The 25,643-nt window shown below is 34.8% G+C and overlaps 1 protein-coding gene across 1 annotated transcript; it reads right to left on the reverse strand.

The window, feature by feature from the left end:
* On the reverse strand, window positions 1–23,894 carry slc9a6a (solute carrier family 9 member A6a). The gene is made up of 16 exons (XM_073820295.1): window positions 23,498–23,894; window positions 21,244–21,443; window positions 19,930–20,007; window positions 19,732–19,808; window positions 19,532–19,644; window positions 17,902–18,007; window positions 15,849–15,990; window positions 15,520–15,625; window positions 15,316–15,404; window positions 13,617–13,730; window positions 13,113–13,224; window positions 12,487–12,640; window positions 9,976–10,006; window positions 9,801–9,883; window positions 8,320–8,425; window positions 1–4,099 (listed from the first exon to the last, which is right to left on the reverse strand). The coding sequence occupies exons 1-16, from the start codon at window positions 23,772–23,774 to the stop codon at window positions 3,806–3,808; spliced, it is 2,082 nt and encodes a 693-aa protein (XP_073676396.1). The 5' UTR covers window positions 23,775–23,894; the 3' UTR covers window positions 1–3,805.
* Window positions 23,895–25,643: the final 1,749 nt, after the last annotated feature.

Consider the following 25,643-nt stretch of genomic DNA (forward strand, 5'->3'; position numbering starts at 1 on the left):
AATCGAAAGCACAGGCTTCTGTTTATTGACCATTGCACACAGATGAGAATATTTACACAGATGTAAACAGTCAGTACCTGCAACACATTAGAGTAGAGCTGCACATAGTGTGACTAACACACAGCTACATACCAGTACAAACAGCACATTCACCACCATTAAAGCCCATTCAACTTGCTTCTGCTACTTTGGACTAGCTGGGATGCACAGATCTGTTTAGTCGTACACTCAAGCTCTCGTTGTTCGTGTCTGAAGTCTTTTTGGAGGAGCACGTTATGCGATTATACGAGTGTTTAAAAAGAAGAAAAGTTTAATCAAAGTAGTCACACCCCTAAATAAATGGGATTCCTTTCTGTAACAATATCTTTACAACGTACAGAAACCTCTAGATCATCTGTACCACTTAGTATCTCACAGATTCACATATTCTTAATTCATTTGCTGTCTGAAAGAAACAAGATTCATTCTCCAAAACTACAAATGCAAACATTTAAGAAATTCCGCTGCCACTCAATACTTTTTAACATCATTTAGCAGGATGTCTGAATTTCTCATTCAAAGGACAAAAGCACATTAGAGTTCATTCGCTCATCTCATTCTGCTCTGACAAGGAACGGTAGGTATTTTTCAGGCATGTCTCTTTTAACCAAATTAAAAACAAAAACGAAAGTGCAAATCTGCTAATAATGCTTAACTCGATCACGTCTATTCAAACACTCACACTGTTCCTGTGCATTACAATACTGTGGCCTCATCACATGATCCTGCACAGCAGGTCATATCTGTGTTGAAGGCCTCTGATGCCACTGTGATGACCGGCCGTCATCCTTTCCTTCCACAGCTTGTGCAATTTTTCCAGCACACACAGACATTTTTGGCAGGGTGGGGTCTTATCAACACTTCCTGCTCTGCAGTTAATGATGCCACCCTGGCCAAACAACATCCACACAATAACGATTCCTACACAGTCCATGAACAGACAGAACGCAATAGAGAAACTACAAACACATGGACTTCTTCATTTTTTCAGGTCATGGCTTTCACTTCATAGTAAATTTACAGGTAACGCCTGGTATTAAGACTTGCATGTTTTAATATAACATAAATGAAGTCTCTTACTGAAATATGCAGTGGAAAACCCATGAAAGATTGCGTTATTTAAAGGAACACTCCACTTTTTTGGAAATAGGCTCATTCTCCAACTCCCCCCGAGTTAATAAGTTGAGTTTCACCGTTTTGAAATCCATTCAGCCGTTCTCCTGTTCTGGCGATATCACTTTTAGCATAGCTTAGCATAGATCATTGAATCCTATTAGACCAATAGCATTGCGTTCAAAAATGACCAACGAGTTTCGATATTTGTCCCATTTAAAACTTGACTCTTCTGTAGTTATATCGTGTACTAAGACCGGCGGAAAATGTAAAGCTGCGATTTTCTAGGCTGATAAGATTAGGAACTACACTCCCATTACCGAGTAATAGTCAAGGAAGTTTGCTGCTGTAATATGGACGCAGCAGGCGCAGTAATATCACACAGCATCCATCAGTGAAAGTTTTCAGAGTTGTATTGCGGTAAAAATAGCAACATGTAGCGCCAGTGGCTCACAGAGTGCAACCATTTCATGTCATCGAAATAATGGTGCCCCCTTTAGTCCAAAATATGTATAAAACGATGTGGATTTCTAAAATATGTAATCTTTTATTGGTTTTCTACTGCATATTTCAGTAAGAGACATCATTTACCTTATATTAAGCCATAATAGAATACCCGAGGTTGCCTTTAAGAATAACTCTAAATCATTAGCTGCATCCCAATTCACAAACTTCCAGTGTATACTTAAATTATGTATACTTTACAGATGATAGCAAAGTACACTGTAGACAGTATCTGGGTGTCATGAAATTGTCATAAACCCCTTGGAGCATTTAATAAAATGTGTGTGTATAGAAATATCTGATAATCTGACAGTGGAGATTCAAGTATACACACACACACACACACACACACACACACACACACACACACACACACACACACACACATCACTGTTGATGAGATGAGACAAACAATATGTTGAATCAAGGGAATGTAAACTTTTGAACAGAATAATGTGTAATTTCACTATAATGTTTTTGTGCAAGAATATACTTGATATACTGAAATACGTTTATTTTTTTATTTTTATTCTTGAATATTTCAACTTTATTTCTCAAATATTCTATAAACATTTCAACTTTATTCTCTAAATATTACGACTTTATTCTGTAAATATTACAACTTCAATCTCGTAATTTTAGTTTCTTTAATGTGGCGCTAAAACACTGTCGTATGAAACTTTTCATCTCATATATAAAAAAAAAAAGCTGAACACATTACAGATTTCACAAACAGTATGTAAAGTTATGTGAAAGTTCAACATATAATTCAGGAGGCACTAATTCTCACATCCTCACATTGTCTTTTGGATGTAAAGTATGCAAATTGGGATGCAGGTCTTAATATAAAGATCTAACTTCAATACAAAATTCACTGCCTTCGTAACTGCATACAAATCCAAGCCAATATTTTTTAGATGCCTGTCAAGCCTGAAAATTATTTTAAGCATTCAGCAGCCCTTTTAAAATCTGAACAGCTACAGAATTACTCTTATCCCAACCAATGTAAAAATCACAACAGTGTCGGTGCGACGCTCTACACTGATCTAGACATCTGATCTTTTCATTTTGTTAGAAACCATTAATGCACAAAAAGGACATTTGGGAGGTAATGTGGAGGGTTATGCCTCTCCACATAACATGCAAAAAATTAGGAATAAAAAGTCTCATTAGCATTTCTTTCCTTTTTTTTTTAAACAGATTGGTCAATGCATTATACTAGATGGCCCTACTACAAAAAGTATGGGCATTTTTTCGAAACTTCTGGTGGTGTGTAATCCTAATGTCAAACATGTCATTTTAGACTGTTGTTAAACATGACAACTACATGGACAAAAGAGAAAAATAATATCTTTTCTTGTTTTAGAAAAATGTTACAACAACAACAAAAAGAGAAATTGCACGGTATGAATGGCTCTCAATCTTCTGACTGGGCGGAACAATAACACAAACAACAAGGCGTAAAAACCTTCAGATTCACAGTCAAAGGTCACAATATAAGATCCAACCGCATCCTACGGCCAATCACAAGATACTCTGAGTGAATGGCGTCTGCCCATACAGCTCAGACGAACAAAACAGTATCAAAATACAAGGCCTCCCTCTAGTGGACGGCAAAGAGTGTCATTTTGCTCTAAGGGGGGAAACTACATTCGACAGGCACTTGATAGTAACTGCACAGCAAACGCAGAGCCACCAATCAGCACGCCTCTGTCAGACGCTCACGAAGAAGGCAGTAAAAAGCATCAGACCTACAGGAATGTGCCACGGACTCTTCACATCTCCTAAACAAGCGCTCGCACATCAAGAGAGGACACAAATAAGCATGCAGGCCAGGTCACGGCAATTTTACGCCTTGCTATGCAGACAATAAAAGTATGCTTATTCTGCTGTCATGAAAACCTCAGAGAAACCAGAGCATGCTTCCGATCCGGGATGTCAGATGCTAAGTGGTCTGATTAGGTCTGAAAAGCCTCCCAGAAGAGAAGTGAATAAATAATTTACATTTCTGTGATGACGTAAAAGAAAGAGTGACAAATGAGGTAGAGACATCAAACCAGCCACTTCAGAGACGAGAGAGGTGCTGAGAGAGATCGCTCAGGATGAGACATGATAGAGAGAAGAGACTCGTTGTCAGCGTTTGCCCCGTTCAACTCATGGTTTCGTTCTTGTGCCGGTGGCGGTGGGAGTCCAGAGACAGCGGCGGCTCCGAATCGTCCATGGGCAGGACCAATCGGGTGCCTCGGATCACCAGCTCGTGGTCGCCGAACGCCAGCTCTCGGTCCAGAGCCTCGTCAGAGTTCACGGCCACTCCGCCGACGGGCATCCCGCTCGTGTGAGCGCCCGTGGCGTCTGTGCTCACCGTGATGTCGCCGTAGGTCAGCGTGATGTCACCGTCATTCAGGATCAGGTCTGAGTCGCTGTCTTTCAGCGGACCCTCGTTCTGAGAGAAAACACAGAGGTTTGAATACGAGTAGAATTTGTGAGTAGTCACTTGGCAAAAAGACAAATAAAACTTTTACTGATTATTACTTCTTATCATTCTAGAGCCAAATGAAGCTGAAGGAATAAAATCAGCTAAAATTTGATAAAAGTTAGTGATTTAAATCCTATGGAAACCCATTTCCGCCACTGAATAATAAAATAAAAAAGGTAACTGTGATCTTGCAACTTTTTTTCTCAGAATTGCTTAATAGAAACTCACAGTGGCGAGAGATCAGAATTACATGAAAATCACAATTGCGAAAATAAAGATCCCACAATTCTGACTTTATATCTCGGTATTCCGACTTAACTCAAAATTATAAATTTACATCTCACAATTCTATGAAAAAAAGTCGCAATTGTGAGAAAAAAGTCATAAATTTGCAATTCTGAAAAATAAAATCAGAATCGCAAGATATAAACTTGTGACTTTCTCACAATTGTGACCTTTTTCAGAATTGCAAGTTTATATTTTGCAATTCAGACTTTATAACACAAAATTGTGAGAACACAATTTTTTTTCCCCTCAGCATTGGACTTTATAAATCACAATTGCGTGTTTATGACATTAAAAATGTCAGAATATCTCGCAAACTGTATATATCTCGCAATTGCGAGTTTATATCCTGCAATTCTGACTTTGTAACTTAAAATTATAAGTTTATATCTCACAATTCTGAGAAAAAAATGGAAAATCTCGCAATTATGACTTAATCCCCCGGTTTAAGTCTAAGCCCTGTGTGTTTGAAACTGGGCCTATATCTTGCTATTCTGACTTTCTAACTCAAAATTATGAGTTTATATTTCACAATTCTGAGAAAAAAAGGTCAGAATTTCACAATTGTGACATTTTTTCACAATTGCGTTTTTTTAATCCCACAATTCTGACTTTATATCTTGCTATTCTGACTTCTGTCTTTTTTTCTCAGAATTATAGAGATATAAATTCATAATTTTGAGTTAAGACAGAATAGCAAAATATAAAGTCAGAATTGTGGGATAAAAACACAATTGCGAGATTTATTTATAACTTATAATTTATATACTTATAGCTCAAAATAATTAATTTATCTCACAATTCTGAGAAAAAAAAAAGTCAGAATATCTCACGGTTTATCTTGCAATTGTGACTTTATTTCTTGCAATTGCAAAAGTTTATATCCCACAATACTAACTTTAGAACTCAAAATTATTATTATTATTTATAGCTCACAATTCTGAGAAAAAAAGATTTGTTATATAAAAAGTCGCAATTTTTTTTTTTACTTTTTTTATTCAGAGGTACAAAAAAGGCTTCCATAAAATCATAGAGTACTATTCAAAGTTGTTGGGGTCAGTAAGATTTATTATTTATTTTTTTAAAGAAATCTATTTCAGCAAAAACACAGTAAACAGTAAAGATTCATCAAATCCTAAAAAAAAAAGCATCACAGTTTTTACAAAAACAACTATTTTCAACACTAATAAAAATAATAAATCTTTCTTGATTTAACAGCACTAATATGCTGATTTGCTGCTAAATTTGATTTATTGCGATTAGATTAATTGTATACAAAATCAAATTGTTTACATAATGTGTGTGTACTGTGTATATTTACATGCACATATAAATACACACACATACATGTATAGATACTTAAATACATGCCTTATACATTTTTATATATGATAGAAATGATATAAAAATGAGAATACATATGTAAATATAAATAGACGTGTGTGTGGGTATATTTATATATACACATATAAATATACAAAGTACACACATTATGTAAACTTTTATTTTGGATGTGGTTATTCGATTTGACAGCAGTAATTAGAATAATTTCTGAAGGATCATGTGACACTGAAGACTCAAGTAATGGCTGCTGAAAATTCAGCTTTGCCATCACAGGAATAAATTACCTTTGATATATTTATAAAATACAAAACTGTAAAATATCTTTTGATTTTTGCCAAACCATGTGTATTGCATATATTTCTCCAATAAAAAAATATACAAAACTGTTATTTAAAATTGTCGTAATATTTTATAATATTCCATATGTTATTGTATTTTGGATCAAATAAATGCAACCTTGGTAAGCATTTGAGACTTCTTACAAAAACATTTTACCAACCCCGAACCTTTGAACTGTAGTGTACATAAAGGTAACTTAATCACATGCTGTTTTTATTATCTTTCATACGTAATGTAATATCTCAGATAAAAACTGCGATAAACTGTTTTCAAAAGTTTATCAGCCAAATAAACCAATCGGCACCAGAAATTAAAACCATCAAAGTCCAAAAAAAAGTATGCTTCATAAAGATCAGACTCTGGAACGAGGATTCCCTGCCAGTTACAACTATTTATTAGAGGTCGCTTAGACAAAGTTAATTAGCAAATAATTAATTTAACTGTACTATTTTGCATTGAAGGTCATGAGATGTAACTTTTCAAAGAGCCTATACCTTTCTGTGCTTTAATGTTCTTTTAGAGATTGCATCTCTAAAGTCTAATGGCCTTTAAAACACTGTCTTTACAACACTTGTGTAACAAAAACATTACTGGCTACTATGAACAATGTGAGGACTTTGATGCAATAAAAAACTAAAGACATAAAATGCTGGTCTATGTACACATGCAGATGCTTTCTTACAGTGTCTCATGTCATGAGCATTGTGTTTCAAAACAACAAGCAACGTAAAGTAATACTATTAAAAATGCATATGTAATATGTAGGATACAACGGGGCTAAAGGCACACCCTAAGAAAAAATGTGCTTTTCACTGTGTTTTTTTCAGTGTATGATCGCAGAAAAATGTGTACGTTTGTATTGAACATTTTTGGAGCCAACAGATTTTATGTAAAAATAAATCATAAAAGTCATTTATTTTGTTTAAAAATAGTGGCAAGGGGTAAAAGGCACACAGTATTAATACAAATACTTTAGCTAAAATAATGTTTTTTTTAAATAATGCCTGAGTTAATACTTTAGCAAAATTAGTACTATTTTTTGCCTATTTTGATAATTAAAATATATATTTTTAACTTTTTAATGACAGTATATTTATAATTATACAAAAATAATTATATATTGAAATACAGAAACAAAATCATTTTAAAATGTAAATATTCTGAAAGCATTGATCGAGATCCCATAGTAATTTAATATAGATTTACAGTAGTAACAACAAATGATATTTTACTATACAATATGATTAATAGCACGTTTTTAAATGTTTTATTCTAAACATTGTGTTTATCTATAAGATGGACACCCAACCTAATATATGATGTTTACCATCTGAATCTAACACTGTCAATGTCATGTCAACAAATTGAAAAGTCAGCCTTCTATTAATTATCATGTTAATTATTGTGCCTTTTAGCCCCAACAGCAGGGGTGCTTTTTACCCCAAATACCATACTTTTACATATTCTTTCATTATTTAAAAACTATTACTTTAATTATCTTAAACAAAACTGAAAATCATTAAGAAGACCTTTGTCTCAAGATATATTCAAGTATTTTAGGGATTCTCATTTGCTACAAATATTAGATCAAGCAAGCACAGAATCGACTTTGTGCTGCTGCCCTCAATCGCATCAAGCATCAGCCAAAATTGCACGTGTATCTTAAAAATGTTTTGGAAAGTGCAAAATCTGTAATCTAGTGTATTAGAGGAAAGTAATATCAAAGGTGCCCCTTTTACCCCTAAAGGCTAAAGGTGCCCCATTGTACCCTATAACAATAATACATAAATATGCTAATCTGTACTACTTCTAAATGATTAAAATTCAGCATTTATAAAAAAAAGCACACAGCTATCAAAACCTAACCACTGCATTGAACTGAAAGCTCTGATTATCCTAATAACACGGCAATAACAGATGGTTTTACGTCTCTTGTTGCCTATATCAATCCACATTCACTGTCTGTTCACACCTCGCTGAATAATCAGCTCTAGGAGGGGGTAATTTCAGTCAGCTGTTGCAGCCTATTAAATGGCAATTACGAGTGAATTTGAGGGGTCCGTCCCTATAAACACAGATTCTGTCTATCACCATCTGGTAGCACGCAGACATAAACGACTAGTTCCTTCCATGTTATCTACATAATCTAGCTAAAGCAAAGAGGAAAATCCAAAACTACAGATAATTATTAGTCCACTGTGTGAGTGTATAATACAAACCTCGTACGCCTGTGGGCTGGTGAGGCAGCGTGCCAGAGGACCACAGCAGGCTGGAAAAGTGGCAGTGAGCGGTGGGCCACTGTGGGTCAGAATGGGCTTTAGATAACTGCAAGTCAACAGAGTTAAGGTTTTGAACGATTTGGCATTTTTTGTGAGGACGTCACGATGCAAGTCATGATGATAAACAAATATGTGACCCTGGACCACAAAACCAGTCTTAAGTAGCATGGGTAGCAATAGCCAACAATACATTGTATAAAGTTAAAATGATCGATTTTTCTTTTATGCCAAAAATCATTAGGATATTAACCCTTGTGCGTTGTAAAAAAAAAGTTACACATAGGTGCAAAATGGACAAAAATGGTCATAAAAATGTGATAAATATTTTTTTCCACTTTCACTGATGTTGATTTTTTTAACCAGCATCTGTCCTATCCATAGATACCAAACATTCATTAATTTTCAGAATTGTAACCCTTTAAATGCTGGTTTGTTTAAATAATGTTTTAATATATATATATATTTTTTAAATATTAGTAATTTCCATATACTAAATGCTGAGCAGAATTTTTTTCTTTGCTTATTAGATTCTTGGGTGTGTCAGTGAAAAACCACAACATTAATTTTGAGGCATTTATATTTTTATGTAGTGTTAGATTTTTTTTAATGTATATGCCAAATTTGAAAAAAAAAAAAAAAAATGGCACAATCGAGTAATAAATGGTAAAAAATGTAAATTTGAAGCCTTGCCAATAGAATGAATGCCTATTAGCAAATATAGCATCATTTTATAGTCAAATTGCCCTGGGTTAAAAAATTGCATTGCAAATTGTTTTAATGGGTTTCAATGTGGACATTTTTGTCCTTAAGGTCCTTAGTGTGAGTATTTTTTGTACGGAGGGTAAAATTGATTTTTTTTAAAGGAAATGATGGTGAACCATTAAAATTTCAATAAAAATAAACACCTGAGCCAAAAGGTATGCAGTTGGCATTAACACAGGCACACTTATAACAAAAAACAAAACTGAAATGGACAAAAATGTCCATAAGGTCGCACAAGGGTAAAGTAAAGATCATGTTCCATTGAGATATTTTGTACATTTTCTACTGGAAATATATCAAAATTTAATTTTTGATTAGCAATATGCATTGCTAAGAACTTCATTTGTATAACTTTCAAGGCAATTTTCTCAATATTTAGATTTTTCCAGATTTTCAAATGGTTATCCTGGCCAAATATTGTCCTATACTAACAAACCATACATTAATAGAAAAACTTTTTTATTCAATGTTTCCAGATTATGTAAAAATCTCAATTAAAAAAAAAAAAAAACACATTTCAATTTGTTTCAAATGAACAGACCTTTCAGAATCTGAAATGTGTGCATGTAAACATACCAAATGTAGCACACTTGCTCCTATCTGATTCTGTCTTTGTTCTTAATGCAGGTTACTAGTAAGACCTACACAGCAAAGGATACTTGTGATCAAAGTTGTACCACATTCTGAAAACCCAGGCGCTCTCGTGTTTAGTGCTCCTCCTCTCCACTCCATCAGGGCCGATCTGCACATGTACACAGAAGAAATCCATCATTAAACAGCTTTGTTTTGATAAGCCACTGTACTTCTGTCTACAGCAGTCCAAAACACACTTACAGAGTTCTCCTGATCCGTGTCCACTCCAACACTGCCAAATACAAAACAGCATTACAGCAAATGTAATATAACACTTACAGAACAATTTCATCCTCTCTAATTCTAGTTTAGTTGTTAAATGAGTTCAGTAAAGAGTTGGCTCATTGTATTTAGACCTTATTCCCTCTAGGCAGGAATGGAAATGGATGCAAATAAGAATTAAAGCTTCAAGCAGCGTTGAAAGGGCCCTCGCACTCAGGCTCACCACCTCCCAGTGGCTTTAGGAAAACAGCGAACGCTGAGCAATATGCATTTAAAATGGTAAATATAGGAGGAATGTGTCAAAAGTCATTTATATGTGCCAAACTTCCTGCTGCCAGCTGGTGATGCTATGACTTAGGGCTGGGCCGATAAACGATATCATATCGAATCGCGATAAAATTTATGTTAATAACGATGATAGGCTCTAGACATTTTTTGCTCGATATGGATTAATCTAAGAGCCAATCACACAGTAGAAATATGCGACAACAGCCAATCAGCGTACAGCATGCGTGTGCACGTCAAAGTACAAAGTTCATTTCCTACCGCACTTTGCGAAGCAAACTTAACACCAGGACGACAAAAAAAGAGAGAGGAAGCAGCGACGAAAGTGAAACTAACTTCGAGTTATTATCCAAAGATGTAGAAATTGTCGACAACAAAGGTATCACGAATTCCGTTATATAAGTGGTTTGGCTACCTGAAAAGTGACTCTTAGCTCAGCTGAGAGTTTGGCGCGATTGTTAAAACTGAAACCGAAAGCAAAAAACGCACGCGCATTCAAAAGCAATTTTAATCCCCCCAATGCACGCAAATTAGGCTACATGACATATCTAGGCTGTTATTAGTATGTAGGCTATGACAGGTTGTGTATGTCTATAGCTCTGTATCATGCTTGAAATATCCGTCTCTATTTGCACTTTGAATATTTAGAGAGTAGCCTACTTTGATTATGGCTGAATTGTCTGCACTTAATACGATTAAGAAAGAACCGTGTCGTAATTTTTTGTTATTTATACTGTAGATTGTTTCAAAATGCAGTGGTTGCCTCTAATTTAAATAGCTCAACCTATAATAGAGAAAATAAACAATTGTGTTAATAATAATAAATAAATAAATAAATAATTGTGTTACAAATTATGTTTTTACAATAATTTTATGTTTACATTTTGTACATTTACTCTCATTTACCATACTCTGTCACAACTTTTATTTTTTTAATTTATTTTAGTAAGTTGTTTTAATTTTTAAGACCAAATCTGTAATCTGTTTTTGTTAATAAACTATATTTTAAATGTAATTTAATGAACCCTTTCATTTTTGTGGCTTTAGTCATTGTTGGGATACTATTTTAAAGCTGGCAACATCAACAGCTTATATCGAAATATATATCGTTATCGTTCAATATGGGGAAAAAATTATCGAGATTACATTTTTGCCATATCGCCCAGCCCTACTATGACTACAACTGAATATTGGCATGTAGATGTGTTCAGGCCAGCACTTTTATCAAACGTTTGGTGCAGATTGAACATGGTATGTTTGAGTTAATGTAAAACATAACATATCCTGTTGCCAACAGGTGGCGCTATGTTTGCAACCGTGTATTGGCCTTTAGATGCCTTTAGGCCAAGACTCTTACCAAACATGTGACGTTTGGTGCAGACTGAACATGATATGTTTGAGTTAGTGTAAAACAAGTAATTTCCTTTTGCCAGCAGGTGACGCTATGATTATAATGGAATACAGGCGTTTAGATGTGTTAGAGGTGTTCAGGCCAGGACTCTTATCGAAAGTGTGAGGTTTCTTATTAAACATGAGAAGTTTGGGACAGATCGGACCTTGCATGCCTGAATTATAACAGCTTCCTATTTCATGGTGAAACAAAGTTTGTCAGGCTGCCACAGACATGCCCTAAAACAAAAACTCAAGATCTTCGCAATTTAAAATCACAAAGGCCTTTAGATTACACTGACCAAAATTAGTGTTGATCTGTTTAAATGTCTAGGAGGGGTTAGTTTAAATACAACGTCTGAAAATGGCAAAAACTTGCTGAGAATATTCAAAATGACAAACTTCCCACTGGGATTCGCACTTTGAACCAGGGGACATTTTTTAGATATTGGTGTGTTACATGTGTCTACCGAATTTGGTCCATGTACGTGAAACATCGCTCGAAGGGCACTTTGTTGAAATTTTATAGGTGGCGCTACTGAGCCATTTTGCCACACCCACTTCTGAAACCCGTATCAGACGTAAATTTTCGCCTGGTTTGATGTGTGTGCAAAGTTTCATGAGTTTTCAAACATGTTTGGGTCCTCAAAAATGTGATTCATTTTGGAGAAGAAAAAACTGAGCAATTCCAATAGGGTCCTCGCATCATTGGTGCTCAGGCCACAACAAAAGCCATGTTTAATGAGTTACCCATTCCCATAGTCAACTTGTGTGACACAAAAAGTCATTCAGACTACAAATTAGGTTAGAACTGACCGTATTTTCTGGCAGGACAGCATCTGAGTTGTGCCTCCACCGCAAATCCAAACTGTGAAGAAGACCACCAGCAGCGTGGTGGAGAACATCATCTGCCGTGCATACGTGGCCGTGTCTCTGATTGACAAGGCAAAGGTCATGGCACCACGAAGACCTGGTGAGGAGTGGGGAAGGACACCAAAAATGTGTTCACACTGACCGTAAATCTGATTTGTTTTCAAATTAGAACTGTCTGCCCACAGTGAAATTATTTTCTTTCTTTGCGCACTAAAAGTATTCTTGTAGTTTCATAAAATTACAGTCGAACCACTGATGTCACATGGACTATTTTATCAACATCCTTACTACCCCCATCTGGGCTTTGAACATGTCAGTTGTGTTGCTTTCTATGCAATATCTTAAATTGTGTTTCGAAGATGAACGAAGGTCTTACAGTTTTGGAACGACATGAGGGTGAGTAATTAATGACTGAATTTTCATTTTTGGGTGAGCTATCCCTTTAAATGCATTTGCAAAAACCTGATATCAATCCATTTAACCGTAATAATACTTGGTTTCGGCATGTTACTCTTTATAGTTTGGATCTTGGCTGATCATATGAATTGCCTGCAGCTCTATGCACAAACCTGCAAACATCATCATGTGCTGGAAGTTGGAGCTGATCTTCTTTCTGCGGCCCAAGTTCAGCAGGAAGGAGAGAGGGTAGATGTTCGCCGCTCTGCCCAGAAACACCGCCAGCTGGGAGGAGACGTGTCAAGGCGTGACTGTAAAAACGTAGCTACTGCTGCACTGACAGCATCTACACCCTCTTCAAAACGGTGACATTTTGTCCTTCCTGAGGCCTTCGGAGGCCTCTGTTCATGAAAAAGCAGTTCTGGGCCATTGATTTCTGGGAAACACAATGAGCTGTAACTCCCTAGACATATCACTCAACAACAACAGCCTGCCACTTCCTTGATGAAATTAAGCAAAGTACTGTTGGCCAATATAAACACATACATGCTTTTTTATAATGCTAATCCATTAGATTTTCCACTTGTTTTGCATTTGCCAAGAGCATTTCATCATTCTACCATTGTTTTCTTAATTAATTCCTTAAACGCAAACCGAATTTGACAGTCTTAGGATACGAATGCGCCCACTATGAAGATCGGGTTGAAGACGTGGTTGTGGAAGGTAAACAATGTCAAGCCCATGTAGGAAAATATGAAGTTCTCAGCCAGAAAATTCAGAAGCTCGAATAACTGAAAGAGAGCAGAATGACAAGAAATCATAGTGAGACGTTTATATTATATAGGGTTCATATTCCATAGACTAAAAAGAAATATTAACTTCGGACAAGTTCAGAAGAGCTGCTCTGCAGTTTTTATAGTTAAAGCATTACTAGGGTTGAAAAAAAAAAATCATAATCATGTCGTAATCGTGTCACATGTAAGTGACTCATCAGTGTACCAATGTTTACTAGAGCAAGGCCCTCAAGTGCCTGCAGTGGCTTCTCTGTATACACTACTATTTAATAAAAAAAATAAAAAAAATACTTTCATTCAGGCATGACACATTAAATGAATCAAAAAATTAACATTGTTTTAAACATTGTTTTAAATTTTCTATTCATCAAAAAATTCTACAAAATGTATCATGGTTTTCACAAAACTTTAAGCAGCACAACTGTTTGACAATAATAGAAATGTTTCTTGATGTGACACTAAAGACTGGAGTAATGGCTGCTAAAAAAAAAATCAGCTTTGCATTACATTTTACAAATTTTACAAATATATTAAAATAGAAAGTAGTGCTTTTAAATTGTAAAAAATATTTCACAATAGGGCTGGGCGATATGGCTAAAGAAATTATCACAATAAATTTTTCATTTCAGTCAATATCGATTTTCTTTCTTTCAAGTTTAAAGGCAGATTTTTGCCCCAAAGTGAGAGTTGACCATTAATTGTGGTTTTAAACTACTCTTTATGATCAGAACATGACAAACACATCATGTTTTTTCAAACATCTTAATAGAAAAAGATAATTTCTTAGTTTTTGCATGTTCTAATGAGTAATATTGTTTTAAATTAAGAAACAGGTTTGTGTTACCTGATAGTATTAATAATAATAATAATAATACATTTTTTTTCTCTTAGAAATGCACCTTGGATAGTAGCTTGAGTTAGGATGCAGATGTAAATTTATGTTCGTTATCAAAATCAGTAACATCTGTAAAAATTGCAGCAACCTCATTTGTATATGGTGAAATTTAATTATTCTGACTGTTTTTTTATTAACCATTGGTCTTCCATAGTAGCATACATTTAGATCCTGATAACCACAGTTAAAACCACACATATAGAAACTCAATACCAAGGTAAAAACAGGTATTTGTATGAAAAACAGTAGTCAAAATACATTTAGTAAAAATGCACAAAACTTACAGCACAAAAACACTGTAATTATTTTCCATAACTCATTTAATACACTTCGATATGAATATCCTACAATTCTACTACAATACCACTGTGCAGTTAGTGTTACCACAATAAGTAATTCTTTCAAAAATATTACCAACCCCAAAGATTTTAAATGTTAGTGTACATCAGGGGTGTCAAACTCAGTTTCTGGAGGGCCGCAACCCTGCAGAGTTTAATTCTAACCCTGCTCTAACATACAAACCATGTACTTTTCAAATAATCCTGAAGGACTTGATTAGCTGGATCAGGTGCGTTTAATTCTCTTAAAACTCTGCAGGGCTGTGGCCCTCCAGGAACTAAGTTTGACACCTCTGACGTACATCATACACACTAGGGAATGGAATGAGAGACAACCTAAAATACATACTTGTTTTGTCCTGTCCTGAGATTCAGGAGACAGATTGTTAAAGGTGTAATGGGCTTGTGTCATTCCACAGAACAGAACCGCCACCACACCTGAGAAACACAACAAGAGTAGTATGAACAGACATTAATTTATACAGTAGGAGTTTACAATGTGTTTCTTTCTATATAGTTTCTAGAAGACTTCATGGAAGACTCTCAAGCTCACCTGTAAATCCACAGGCCTCAGCCAGCAGGAATGTACTCCAGGACATGAGAAAGAACAGTGCTGTCTCCAGCAATGGCAAGTCACGAAGCTTAGTGAACTTAGTAACGTGGAAAGGAGTCAACGAAAATTACTTAGGGATGAAGAAACTACCAAATGCATTATTTAACATTAATAGTAACTATCAAGTGGAAGGAAGAATGAGATCAATACATGCCACAGATGAGATTCAAACACATCCCATTTCTTTATTATAATCACTACGGTCATGCAAATGTGTTATAACAAAAAAAAAAAAAAGTGCCATACAGTATTTTACCAGTAAAGGATATCAGTGCAGTTACAATTCCAGTTGCCACTCCAAGCGAAAAAGAACCACTGAAGACCCCTAGAAAGATCCCAAAGGACTTCAGCATGGCCATGGCTTCAAATGTATGAGTGTTGTCACCCTCAGGCTGATATGCTACAATTGACCTGGAAAAAGAGCACAGATACATTCACACACACACTCATACAATGATATTAACATATAAAACGTAATTCTAATGTAAAACTTAAACTTAAATCTAAAAGGACAAAGAATTTTAAAGAAAGAGAGTTCTCTTTTATATCTTGCAAAAAAAAACAAAAAAAAAAAAAAAACACTGGAAAATATGTGCTAATGTTTTGGTAACATCTGAACTCTGACACAGACCGGAAGATCAGATAAGTGTGCTCTGCAGAGAGTTCTTTTCAATTTATTTTCTATTTCCTGGTCTCTGTACTGTCTTCTTAAAGAGGTCATATTATACTATACATTTTCTGTCATCTGTTTTTTTCCCCTGAGGTCAGCAAAGTTTCTGTGTAACTTATCTCTGATCATTAGATTGTAAAATGTTAAATGAGCTCTTTTGTTTACTAAGACAAAGGCTTGCTGAAACATACCACATAAATGGTTAATAAACTTATGTTGGTATACGCCAAGCAGTGTGGGCATTTGGTGAAAGGATTAGTTCACATCCAGAATAATAATTTTTGTCATAATTTACTCACCTCCATGTCATCCAAGATGTTCATGTCTTTCTTTCTCAAAGAAAATACATTTTGAGAAAAAAACGTTCCAGGATTTTTATGGTTCTCAATGGTTTGAACTTCCAAATTGCATATTCAATGCAGCTTCCAAGGGCTCTGCACAATCTCAAACGAGGACTAAGGGTCTTAACGTGATTACATAATGCGTCAAGTTGCGCATGTGCATCGCAGAGCTAGTGCAAGATGAGCATTTGTGGTTAAGAAGTATAGAATTTATTTATTTATTTTTTAAAGTTGACCGATTGTTTAATGACCGATTGTTTCTCTAGATAAGACCCTTATTCCTAGGCTGGGATTGTGTAGAGACCTTTAAAGCTGCATTGAAACTGCAGTTTGGACCTTTAAACTGTTGGCCACCATTGAAGTCCGCCATGGAGAAAAACCCAGGAATGTTTACCTCAAAAACAATAATTTTTTTTGACTGAAGAAAGGCAGACATGAACATCTTGGATGACATGGGGTAGGTCAATTGTCCGGAAATTTTTATTCTGGGAATGAACCAATCCTTGAACTTTCCCATATTTGCTCTTAGCTCAGGAATTGTTGTTTTGCAGCTTATATAAATACATATTTTCCCATGTTTTAGGATAGAAATTAAGTTCTGAAAGACAGAGGAAGGTTTAATTTCTCAAGATATGACCCCTTTTTGCTTTTTAAAATGTACCTGATGTCCAAAATGATGCGCTCAAATTAATAAAAGACATTTTTAGAATTTAGGATAGGCAGGAACAAGAGAAAACTTTCTAGAGGACCAAGCATCACTTCAAACTATGAAGCAAATGGCTATCAACCAATCAGCAAATACCCACAGCTCTGCCCCATCCACACCTTCCATAACTGCATAATTCCCCTACAGGAAGAAAGTAGGATTCTTCTTCTTTGAGAAGTGTGTCATTACTCAGACATTTCTTTAGCTTCATTACAGGTGTTGGTGTGAAGCATATCTGTGGGTCATTTACTCGGCATGTTCTGGTACAGACCAGTCAATGCGCACACTAAAAATCAGGCTCAAAACTACATGTGCAGCACACCCATTGATGGGCGTTCTCTGTGTCTGGTTCCCGCCCTCTGCATAAGCCACACCTCTAGGGCTCTGATGCCCCGCCCCACTTTGCCTCCCGTAATAAAGCAGCATGCTGGAGCAGATGAAAGGTCCAGCATAGGAGGAATTGGATTTTAAATGAAAAGTGTTAATTATTTGTTCTGCACTCTGTCAATAAAAACCCAAAACAGTTATATCTCATAATTATTAATAAATGAATGATCCAAAAAAATATACATAACACTTTAGTCAGTCAGTAGTAGAGTACTTACGAGGACAGTACAACAGCGACGGCATCATTCAGAACACTTTCTCCAAACAGCAGAGCGTACAAGTCAGCATCCACCTGCAGCTCATTGAAGATGGCCAGAACGGTCACTACAAAACACAAATCAAACTTTTGCTAAGCCCCGCCTTACAAACATTAGTGACCAATCCTGCATTAGCACCTGTTGCATTCTTAAATTTCAATGGATGTGCTATTCTAAAGAAACTTCTAATGATTAGGCGTGCTTTCTATACGATTGACTGGCAGAAATTTGTCAACCAATATAGATTTTGGACTACCGTCTTGATCATGTGTTTTTAAGCATCGCAGTTTAAAAACAAGTCATTTTAAAGTCTTAAAATACAAGCAGCAGTGAAAGAGAACTCTTTTTGGTATATATGCGGACTATCTGAGTGCTGTTAGAGGTGCACGCATGTGAAGATGGTGTTCATAGAGCGCGGGAGTATTGAACGTAGTTGTTTTTGCTGCTTTATAGGCTTTGAATGGTTAAACACACACTTGTATGTGTCAAAATGCCCGTCTTTGCAAGTATCCTTGTAAACACAATAAAATTCATACGTGAAAGAAAATATCTGAGAAAGAAAACACATGTAACAGAATATTGGATCCAGGCAGCTCTTAAAGTGATAGCAGTCTAATATTCCTGCTCTCTGTCATTTATGTTAATCAAACAACAAAAGAGAGAAAATCTCTCACTGCTCTTGACTAAATCACCTTTGTAACTTTAATAAGAAGAAATATTTATTTAATTTACACAGTTAAGAATATGCAGTTTTTATGCATTTGATTGCTTTATAAAATGCATGTAACATTTTTAATTAAATATTTGTTCTACTGTAGTTTTTTTATCCTATTGCTTGTAATTAGTTTCTTATTTAATCGCGGACTGTTTACTTGTCTTCAGTATTCAAGTTTTTGTTTTGTTTTTTAAATGCAGGCTAGTATTAAGTTTTTTTTTATGACACTGACACTGGTGACAAGAGTTATGAAATTTCTAGGTATCAAAATTGTTGATATCATTCAAGCAAAAAGATTTTGGTCATATCGCCTCAATTTTAACATTGAGTATTTAAAAATACGGTAAAATGTTGCCATACTATAAAATTTGAAGTTCATAGTATGCGTTTTTAATCATGTTATTGCATAATTTAATGAATCTTTAAATAATAATGGCAGATAAAATATTTTCAATGTCACAAATGACTCCAGCCCACATAAGAATAACAGTCATTCAATACAGGAACACATTTTACTGAAATTTGAGTTGGTAATGGCATTATGACATTTATTTCTGTACAAGAGCATCCTGTACAGTTTGAGTGAGCAACAGTAACCTATGAGGACTGAGCTTTGAAAAGGGGGACAATTCCAGACATGAAATTTCTTAGATACGCAACTCAATTATAATAATTTTCTAAAGCAAAAATAGCACTACACTTGAGACAGTGCAGAAGAATTCTGCTAGCTAGAGCAAAAAAATAAATAAAAATCTAGTCTTAGTTTTGAAAATCCATAACACAACCCTCTTGCACAAAACAAAAAACAAAATCACATACCTAATTTTCCAAATTAACGTGTTTGATTCATACACCTTAAAACACTGACTGTATTACCTGGGTCAGTGGCTGAGACAATGGCACCAAAGAAAAGGCAATCGGTGAAGAAGAAATCACCACCCAATTGGCCAATTTGCTTCATCAGCATCACACAGCCATACATTAATGACCTGAAAAACAAACCACACATCTTTGACTGCTGGTTCTCACCCTCATCACTGGAGCAAAGCACTGACAAAAGAATTGTGTACACTTACCCAATGATGAAACAAGACACCACGGTTCCCACAAACGCATAGGCAAGAATGGAGCCCAAGTTCCTGAAGAAATGTCTCTGAAACACAAACAGAAGAATTTAAATGAATAATGATCTTTAGTTTATTAACGCTGAGCACTATATTATATTGTGCACACAACATCTGGTCTGTAATAATGAATTACTGTAAAACACATACTCGTTTTAAACTGTACCCAGCATGAAATATGATAGGAGGCAAGAGAATATTGAAGAAGACCTCTGGGTCGAAGGTCACCTGAAACAGAATTAGAATGACACAGATATTGGAATTTCATTCACTTTTGATAATGTGAGAAAAGGTTTTAAAACTAATGTTCAAAGGTTTGGGCTAGGGAAGATTTTTCTTTTATTTGATGTTTTGAAAGAAATCTATTATGCTGACCAAGGCTGGATTTATTTGATTAAAATACAGTAAAAACAGCTAAATTATGAAATATTGTTACAAATTAAAATAACTGTTTTCTATTTGAATATATTTTAAAATGCAATTTATTCCTGTGATGCATGTTAATGTCATATGATTCTTCAGAAATCATTCTAATATGCTGATTTGCTGCTCAGGAAATATTTCTTAGTAATATCAATGTTGAAAACAGCTGTGCAGCTGCAACAACAACAAAAAAAACAAAACTGAGCTACACTACCAGTCAAAAGTTTTTGAACAGTAAGAATTTCATTATTATTATTATTTTTTTTTAAAGTCTCTTCTGCTTACCAAGCCTGTATTTATTTCATCCACAGTACAGCAAAGACAGTAAAATGTTGAATTTTTTTTACTATATAAAATAACTGTATTTCATTTAAATATATTTTAAAAAGTAATTTATTCCTGTGATTTCAACGCTGAATTTTTAGCATCATTTCAGAAATCAATCTAATGTTTTGATTTGCTGAATTTAGACTTGACTGCCACAATTTGTCTCCAGTCAAATCATTGATAAGAGGATATACACTATCAGTCAAAAGTTTTCGATTTTTAATGTTTTTTTAAAAGTCGCTTCTGCTCACCAAAAGCAATAACGTGAAATATTTTTACTATTTAAAATACCTGTTTTCTATTTGAATATATTTTAATAATAAATGTGATTTATTCCTGTGATCAAAGCTGAATTTTCAGCATCATTACTCCAGTCTTTAGTGTCGCATGATCAATGTGAAGGATATGTTCAAACAGAGTTAGAAATTTACCATTTAGAAAACACCCAACCACAGATTACTTCAGTCAGGCACTAAATTGGTATGTGTGTGTTCAATGTAAATTATTGGTATGAACCAGGAATTTTTTTAAATCTTCAAGTTCAGCAAAACAAACCAGCTATCTATCTAAAAACAGATGTGAGTATGAGTCATATTCAAATAAACCCTAAGTTCCCCATAACATTTGTGGTTAAAGTCCAGCTTTCGATTCAAATTCATCTGAATCTGTGTTGTAGGTCAAACGGCTGCTGTGATTGTTGTGATGTGATTTTACCTTGCGGAGCATCTCGTTGTCCTGAATGTCATTGATTTCATTGGCACCGATCTCTCCTTTCAGCGTGTACTCATAGAACTTACCACTGACATTCACCAGCAGTGTGGCCGGACTGGCATTGACATTACAGCTCAGTGTAACATTGTTCATGTCACTGGGTACGTGAATGGCATAACGCAGGACAACACCCACAAGCAACCCTGATGAGAGACAGAAACATTGCATTGCAATTAATTGCATTCATTTGAATTAAAATGATTCAGCACATTTCAAGCTTCTAAAAATAAAGTTTTTGGTAACACTTTACAATTAGGCAATAAGGTGTCATTTGTTAGCTTCAGTTAATGTATTAACTAACATGAACGAACAATGAACAATACATTTATTCTACTTTGTATTAACCTTTGTTACCGTTAGTTAAAAAATACAGTTGTTTATTGTTAGTTCATGTTGGTTCACAGTGCACTAGCTAATGTTAATAATGCATTAGTAAATGCTGAAATTAACATTAACTAAGATTAATAAATGCTGTAGAAGTATTGTTCATTCTTAGTTCATGTTAACTGATGTACAAGTGTTGCAAGTTTTTTAATTCCACAACAAAATTTTCAAACTCTAGTGAGCTGCCTATTTACAGCTAAAGTGATTCAACTCTTAGATTTTTGAAGCATGTTTGTTTGTGTACCATTTTTATTAGCTTATAATAAACTTTAAAACATTGTTGTTAACTGAAATAAAGCTGCAATAAAATATAATACAAATATTAGATTTAAAAAAAACTTTTGAAGGATAATTAGAAGCACAGCTGAAATAATTTAAATCACTAAAATTAAAAATTAACTAAATAAAAATATGAATTAAATCTCAAGTAAAAATAAATCAAACAAGAATAGTAATATTAAAGAAAGCAACAAGAAAATTATTTAAAAAATCACTTAAAAAATTGACTAAAAACATAAATGGGTAATAAATAAATGAATTACACAAAAATCTAATAAAGTCTGACAGTATAAAAATAATAGCCGATTCAAATTAATGAATAAAAATATAATAGACACTACTAGTCAAAAGTTTTTGACCAGTAAGATTTTTTTAAGACGTCAGCAAGCCTGCATTTATTTGATCCAAAGTACAGCAAACACAGTAAAATGTTAAAATATTTTTACTATTTAAAATAATTCTTTTTGCATCATTACTCCTGTCACATGATCCTTCAGAAATCATTCTAATATTCTGATTTGCAAACATTTATTCATATTATTATGTTAAAAACAGCCGAGTAGAATTTTTTCAGGTTTCTTTGATAAATAGAAAGTTCAGAAGAACTGAATTTATCTGAAATAGTAATCTTTTATAACATTATAAATTATAAACTATAAATTAATTTCTATTATCCCCTCCCCTTTTTTTATTTCAGATAAATGTTGATCTTTGGATCTTTCTATTCATCAAAGAATCCTAAAAAATGTACTAAACTGTTTTAAATATTGATAATAATAATAATAATAATTTCTTGAACAGCAAATCAGCATATTAGAATGATTTCTGAAGGCTCATGTGACAATGATGAGTAATGAAAAGTTAGATTTGATTACAGAAATAAATTACATTTTAAAACATATTAAAATAGAAAGCAGTAATTTAAATAGTAAAAATATAACAAAAAATATACCGTTTTTGCTGTACTTTAGATTAAAAAAATGCAGACTTGGTGAGCAGAAAAGACTTTTTTCTTTTAAACATTTATAAACTTTTGACTGGTAGTGTAATATATCATATCATATAATATCTAAACAACATACATATATAGAAAAAAATAGCACAATTGAATGCATAAGGTCCTGAATAACCCAATTAAGATGTGCTTCAATAACAAGAGGACTTCCAGTTGTAACTGATTGCAAATAACTCTAAGTTAAGAAAACCCAGTATCAACCCCCTTACGATCAAAAAAGGGTTTCCTTAACTTAAAGCCCTAATAACTTTAGCAAAGTTGTTTGTATTTGTGTTTTTAAACAGCCCAGCATATGCAGGAAAAGCAGTGAGGCAGATTAACTCCTGCTGGACAGCTACTCTTTACAGGCCCTGTTTTTCAGTGCTTAAACTCCCACACTGCCCTTTGTACAGTAATGATCATGCATGGCGTACTTTAATTAACAGATCCCATGCAGTTGTAGACTTTAATGCGGTTAGTCTACACAGTTGATATGTGCGATCAAAGATGCAAATGATTTATGATCACGCCTATTCTCACCATATATCATAGCCAGTCCCGTCTCATGCAGAAACCTGAACCGGCGGTGCTTGAACAACCATATGGTCAAGATTGTCAGGGTGAGGAGCAGGATAAAGACCAGCAGGTCGGCACTGTCTTGTCTGTGGCTTTCCTCAGCTTTCTTCTCTGTCACGATGTTCTCCATCGCACTGTCTTCAGCTCTGCACAGACACAAGCAGAGGGAGCTCGCCCAAACAAACAGAGACAGTCTTGTCCAAATGCTCATCGCGGAGCTGGTTTTGAATGTAGAGCCCATGTTGGCATTTCCTTTAGGTGGCGAGATATAAGAAGAGGTTTGCACTATGCTCAGGATCGCTGGACACAGGCTGGAGCATTAGCTGATACAATCATAGGCTGCTGTAGATTGTTCCTGATTCCCAACGACGCCCCGCCCACTGCATGTGACGTCACGTGACCAACGAAACAAATGTGTTCGTGCAGTTCATATTGGCCAAACGCTGCGCATAATCGTCGATGTTTATATTTATTCTGCATTGTCATTGTCGAATTGGCATATGTGCTATTAAGTGATATTATTATGTGATTAATATTTTGTCATGACAAGATTAAATCCCAACAAACTCACATTTATTTGTATTGCAATAAAACCGTTATATCTCGTTCCACATGTAGTTGAGGTCAACTTTGCTAATTATTTTACGTTTACATAATCCACAAGAGAAAATAATAGTTGAATTTATAAAAATGACCACGTTCAAAAGTTCACATGTAGCCTACTTGATTCTAAATACTGTGTTGTTACCTGAATGATCCACAGCTGTGTTTTTAGTTAGTGATAGTTGTTTATGAGTCCCTTTCCTGAACAGTTAAACAGCCCGCTGCTCTTCAGAAAAGTTCTTCAGGTCCCACAAATTCTTTGGTTTTTCAGCATTTTTGTGCATTTCAAACCTTTCCAGCAATGACTGTATGATTTTGAGATCCATCTTTTCACACTGAGGAACAGATATGCAACTATTACAGAAGGTTCAAACGCTTCGAAGGGAAAACGATGCATTAAAGGAACACTACACTTTTTTTTGGAAATAGGCTCATTCTCCAACTCCCCCCTGAGTTAATAAGTTGAGTTTTATCATACTGAAATCCATTTAGACGTTCTCCTCTTCTGGCGATATCACTTTTAGCATAGCTTAGCATAGATCATTGAATCCTATTAGAACCAATAGCATCACATTCAAAAATGACCAATGAGTTTCGATATTTGTCCTATTTAAAACTTGACTCTTCTGTAGTTATATCATGCACTAATACCAGCGGAAAATGTAAAGCTGCGATTTTCTGATATTACTGCGCCTGCTTCGGCCATGTTACGGCAGCAAACTTCCTTGACTATTACTCGGTAATGGGTGTGTAGTTCCTAATCTTATTGGCCTATAAAATCGCAGCTTTACATTTTCCACCGGTCTTAGTACACGATATAAATACAGAAGTGTCAAGTTTTAAATAGGACAAAAACCGAAACTCGTTGGTCATTTTTGAACACGATGCTATTGGTCTAATAGGATTCAATGATCTAAATGCTAAGCTATGCTAAAAGTGATATCGCCAGAACAGGAGAACGGCTGAATGGATTTCAAAACAGTAAAACTCAACTTATTAACTCAGGGGGAGTTGGAGAATGAGCCTATTTCCAAAAAAAGTGGAGTGTTCCTTTAAGAACCAGGGGTGAAAACTTTTGAACAGATGAAGATGTGTACATTTTTCTTATTTTGCCTAAATACCATTTTTTTAGTACTGCCTTTCAGAAGCTACAGAAGATACTTACATGTTTCCTAGAAGACAAAATAACAAAAACGGGTGTAAAATTCAAAAACTTTTACAACCCTGGCTCTTAATGCATCGTATTTCTTTCGGGAGCTTCAGAGAGCATTTGGACCTTCTGTAATAGTTGCATATGAGTTCGACATTGTTGTTTTATCATTTTTTGGAAAGGGCGTTTAACTTTCTTTGCACGTTCGCTTTGTAAACACTGGGTTCAGCATGTCACGCATGTGTGATTACATAATGTGCTAGTGCAAGATAAGCTTTTGTGCTTAAGAAGTTTATACATTTAATAATAAAAAGACAGATCGTCTTGCTAGATCAGGGGTAGGAAACCCCTGGAGAG

This window comes from Garra rufa, chromosome 16 (assembly GCF_049309525.1).
Source record: "Garra rufa chromosome 16, GarRuf1.0, whole genome shotgun sequence".
Lineage (NCBI taxonomy): Eukaryota > Metazoa > Chordata > Actinopteri > Cypriniformes > Cyprinidae > Garra > Garra rufa.

Excerpts from the sequence above, each read along its gene's own strand:
- slc9a6a (XM_073820295.1), bottom strand. The coding sequence starts at position 23,774 with ATGGGCTCTACATTCAAAACCAGCTCCGCGATGAGCATTTGGACAAGA. Across the intron at positions 15,991-17,901 it reads GTCGCTGTTGTACTGTCCTC|GTCAATTGTAGCATATCAGC; the intron begins GTAAGTACTCTA and ends CTCTTTTTCCAG. Across the intron at positions 10,007-12,486 it reads CTGTCCTGCCAGAAAATACG|TGTTGGAGTGGACACGGATC; the intron begins GTCAGTTCTAAC and ends TGTATTTGGCAG.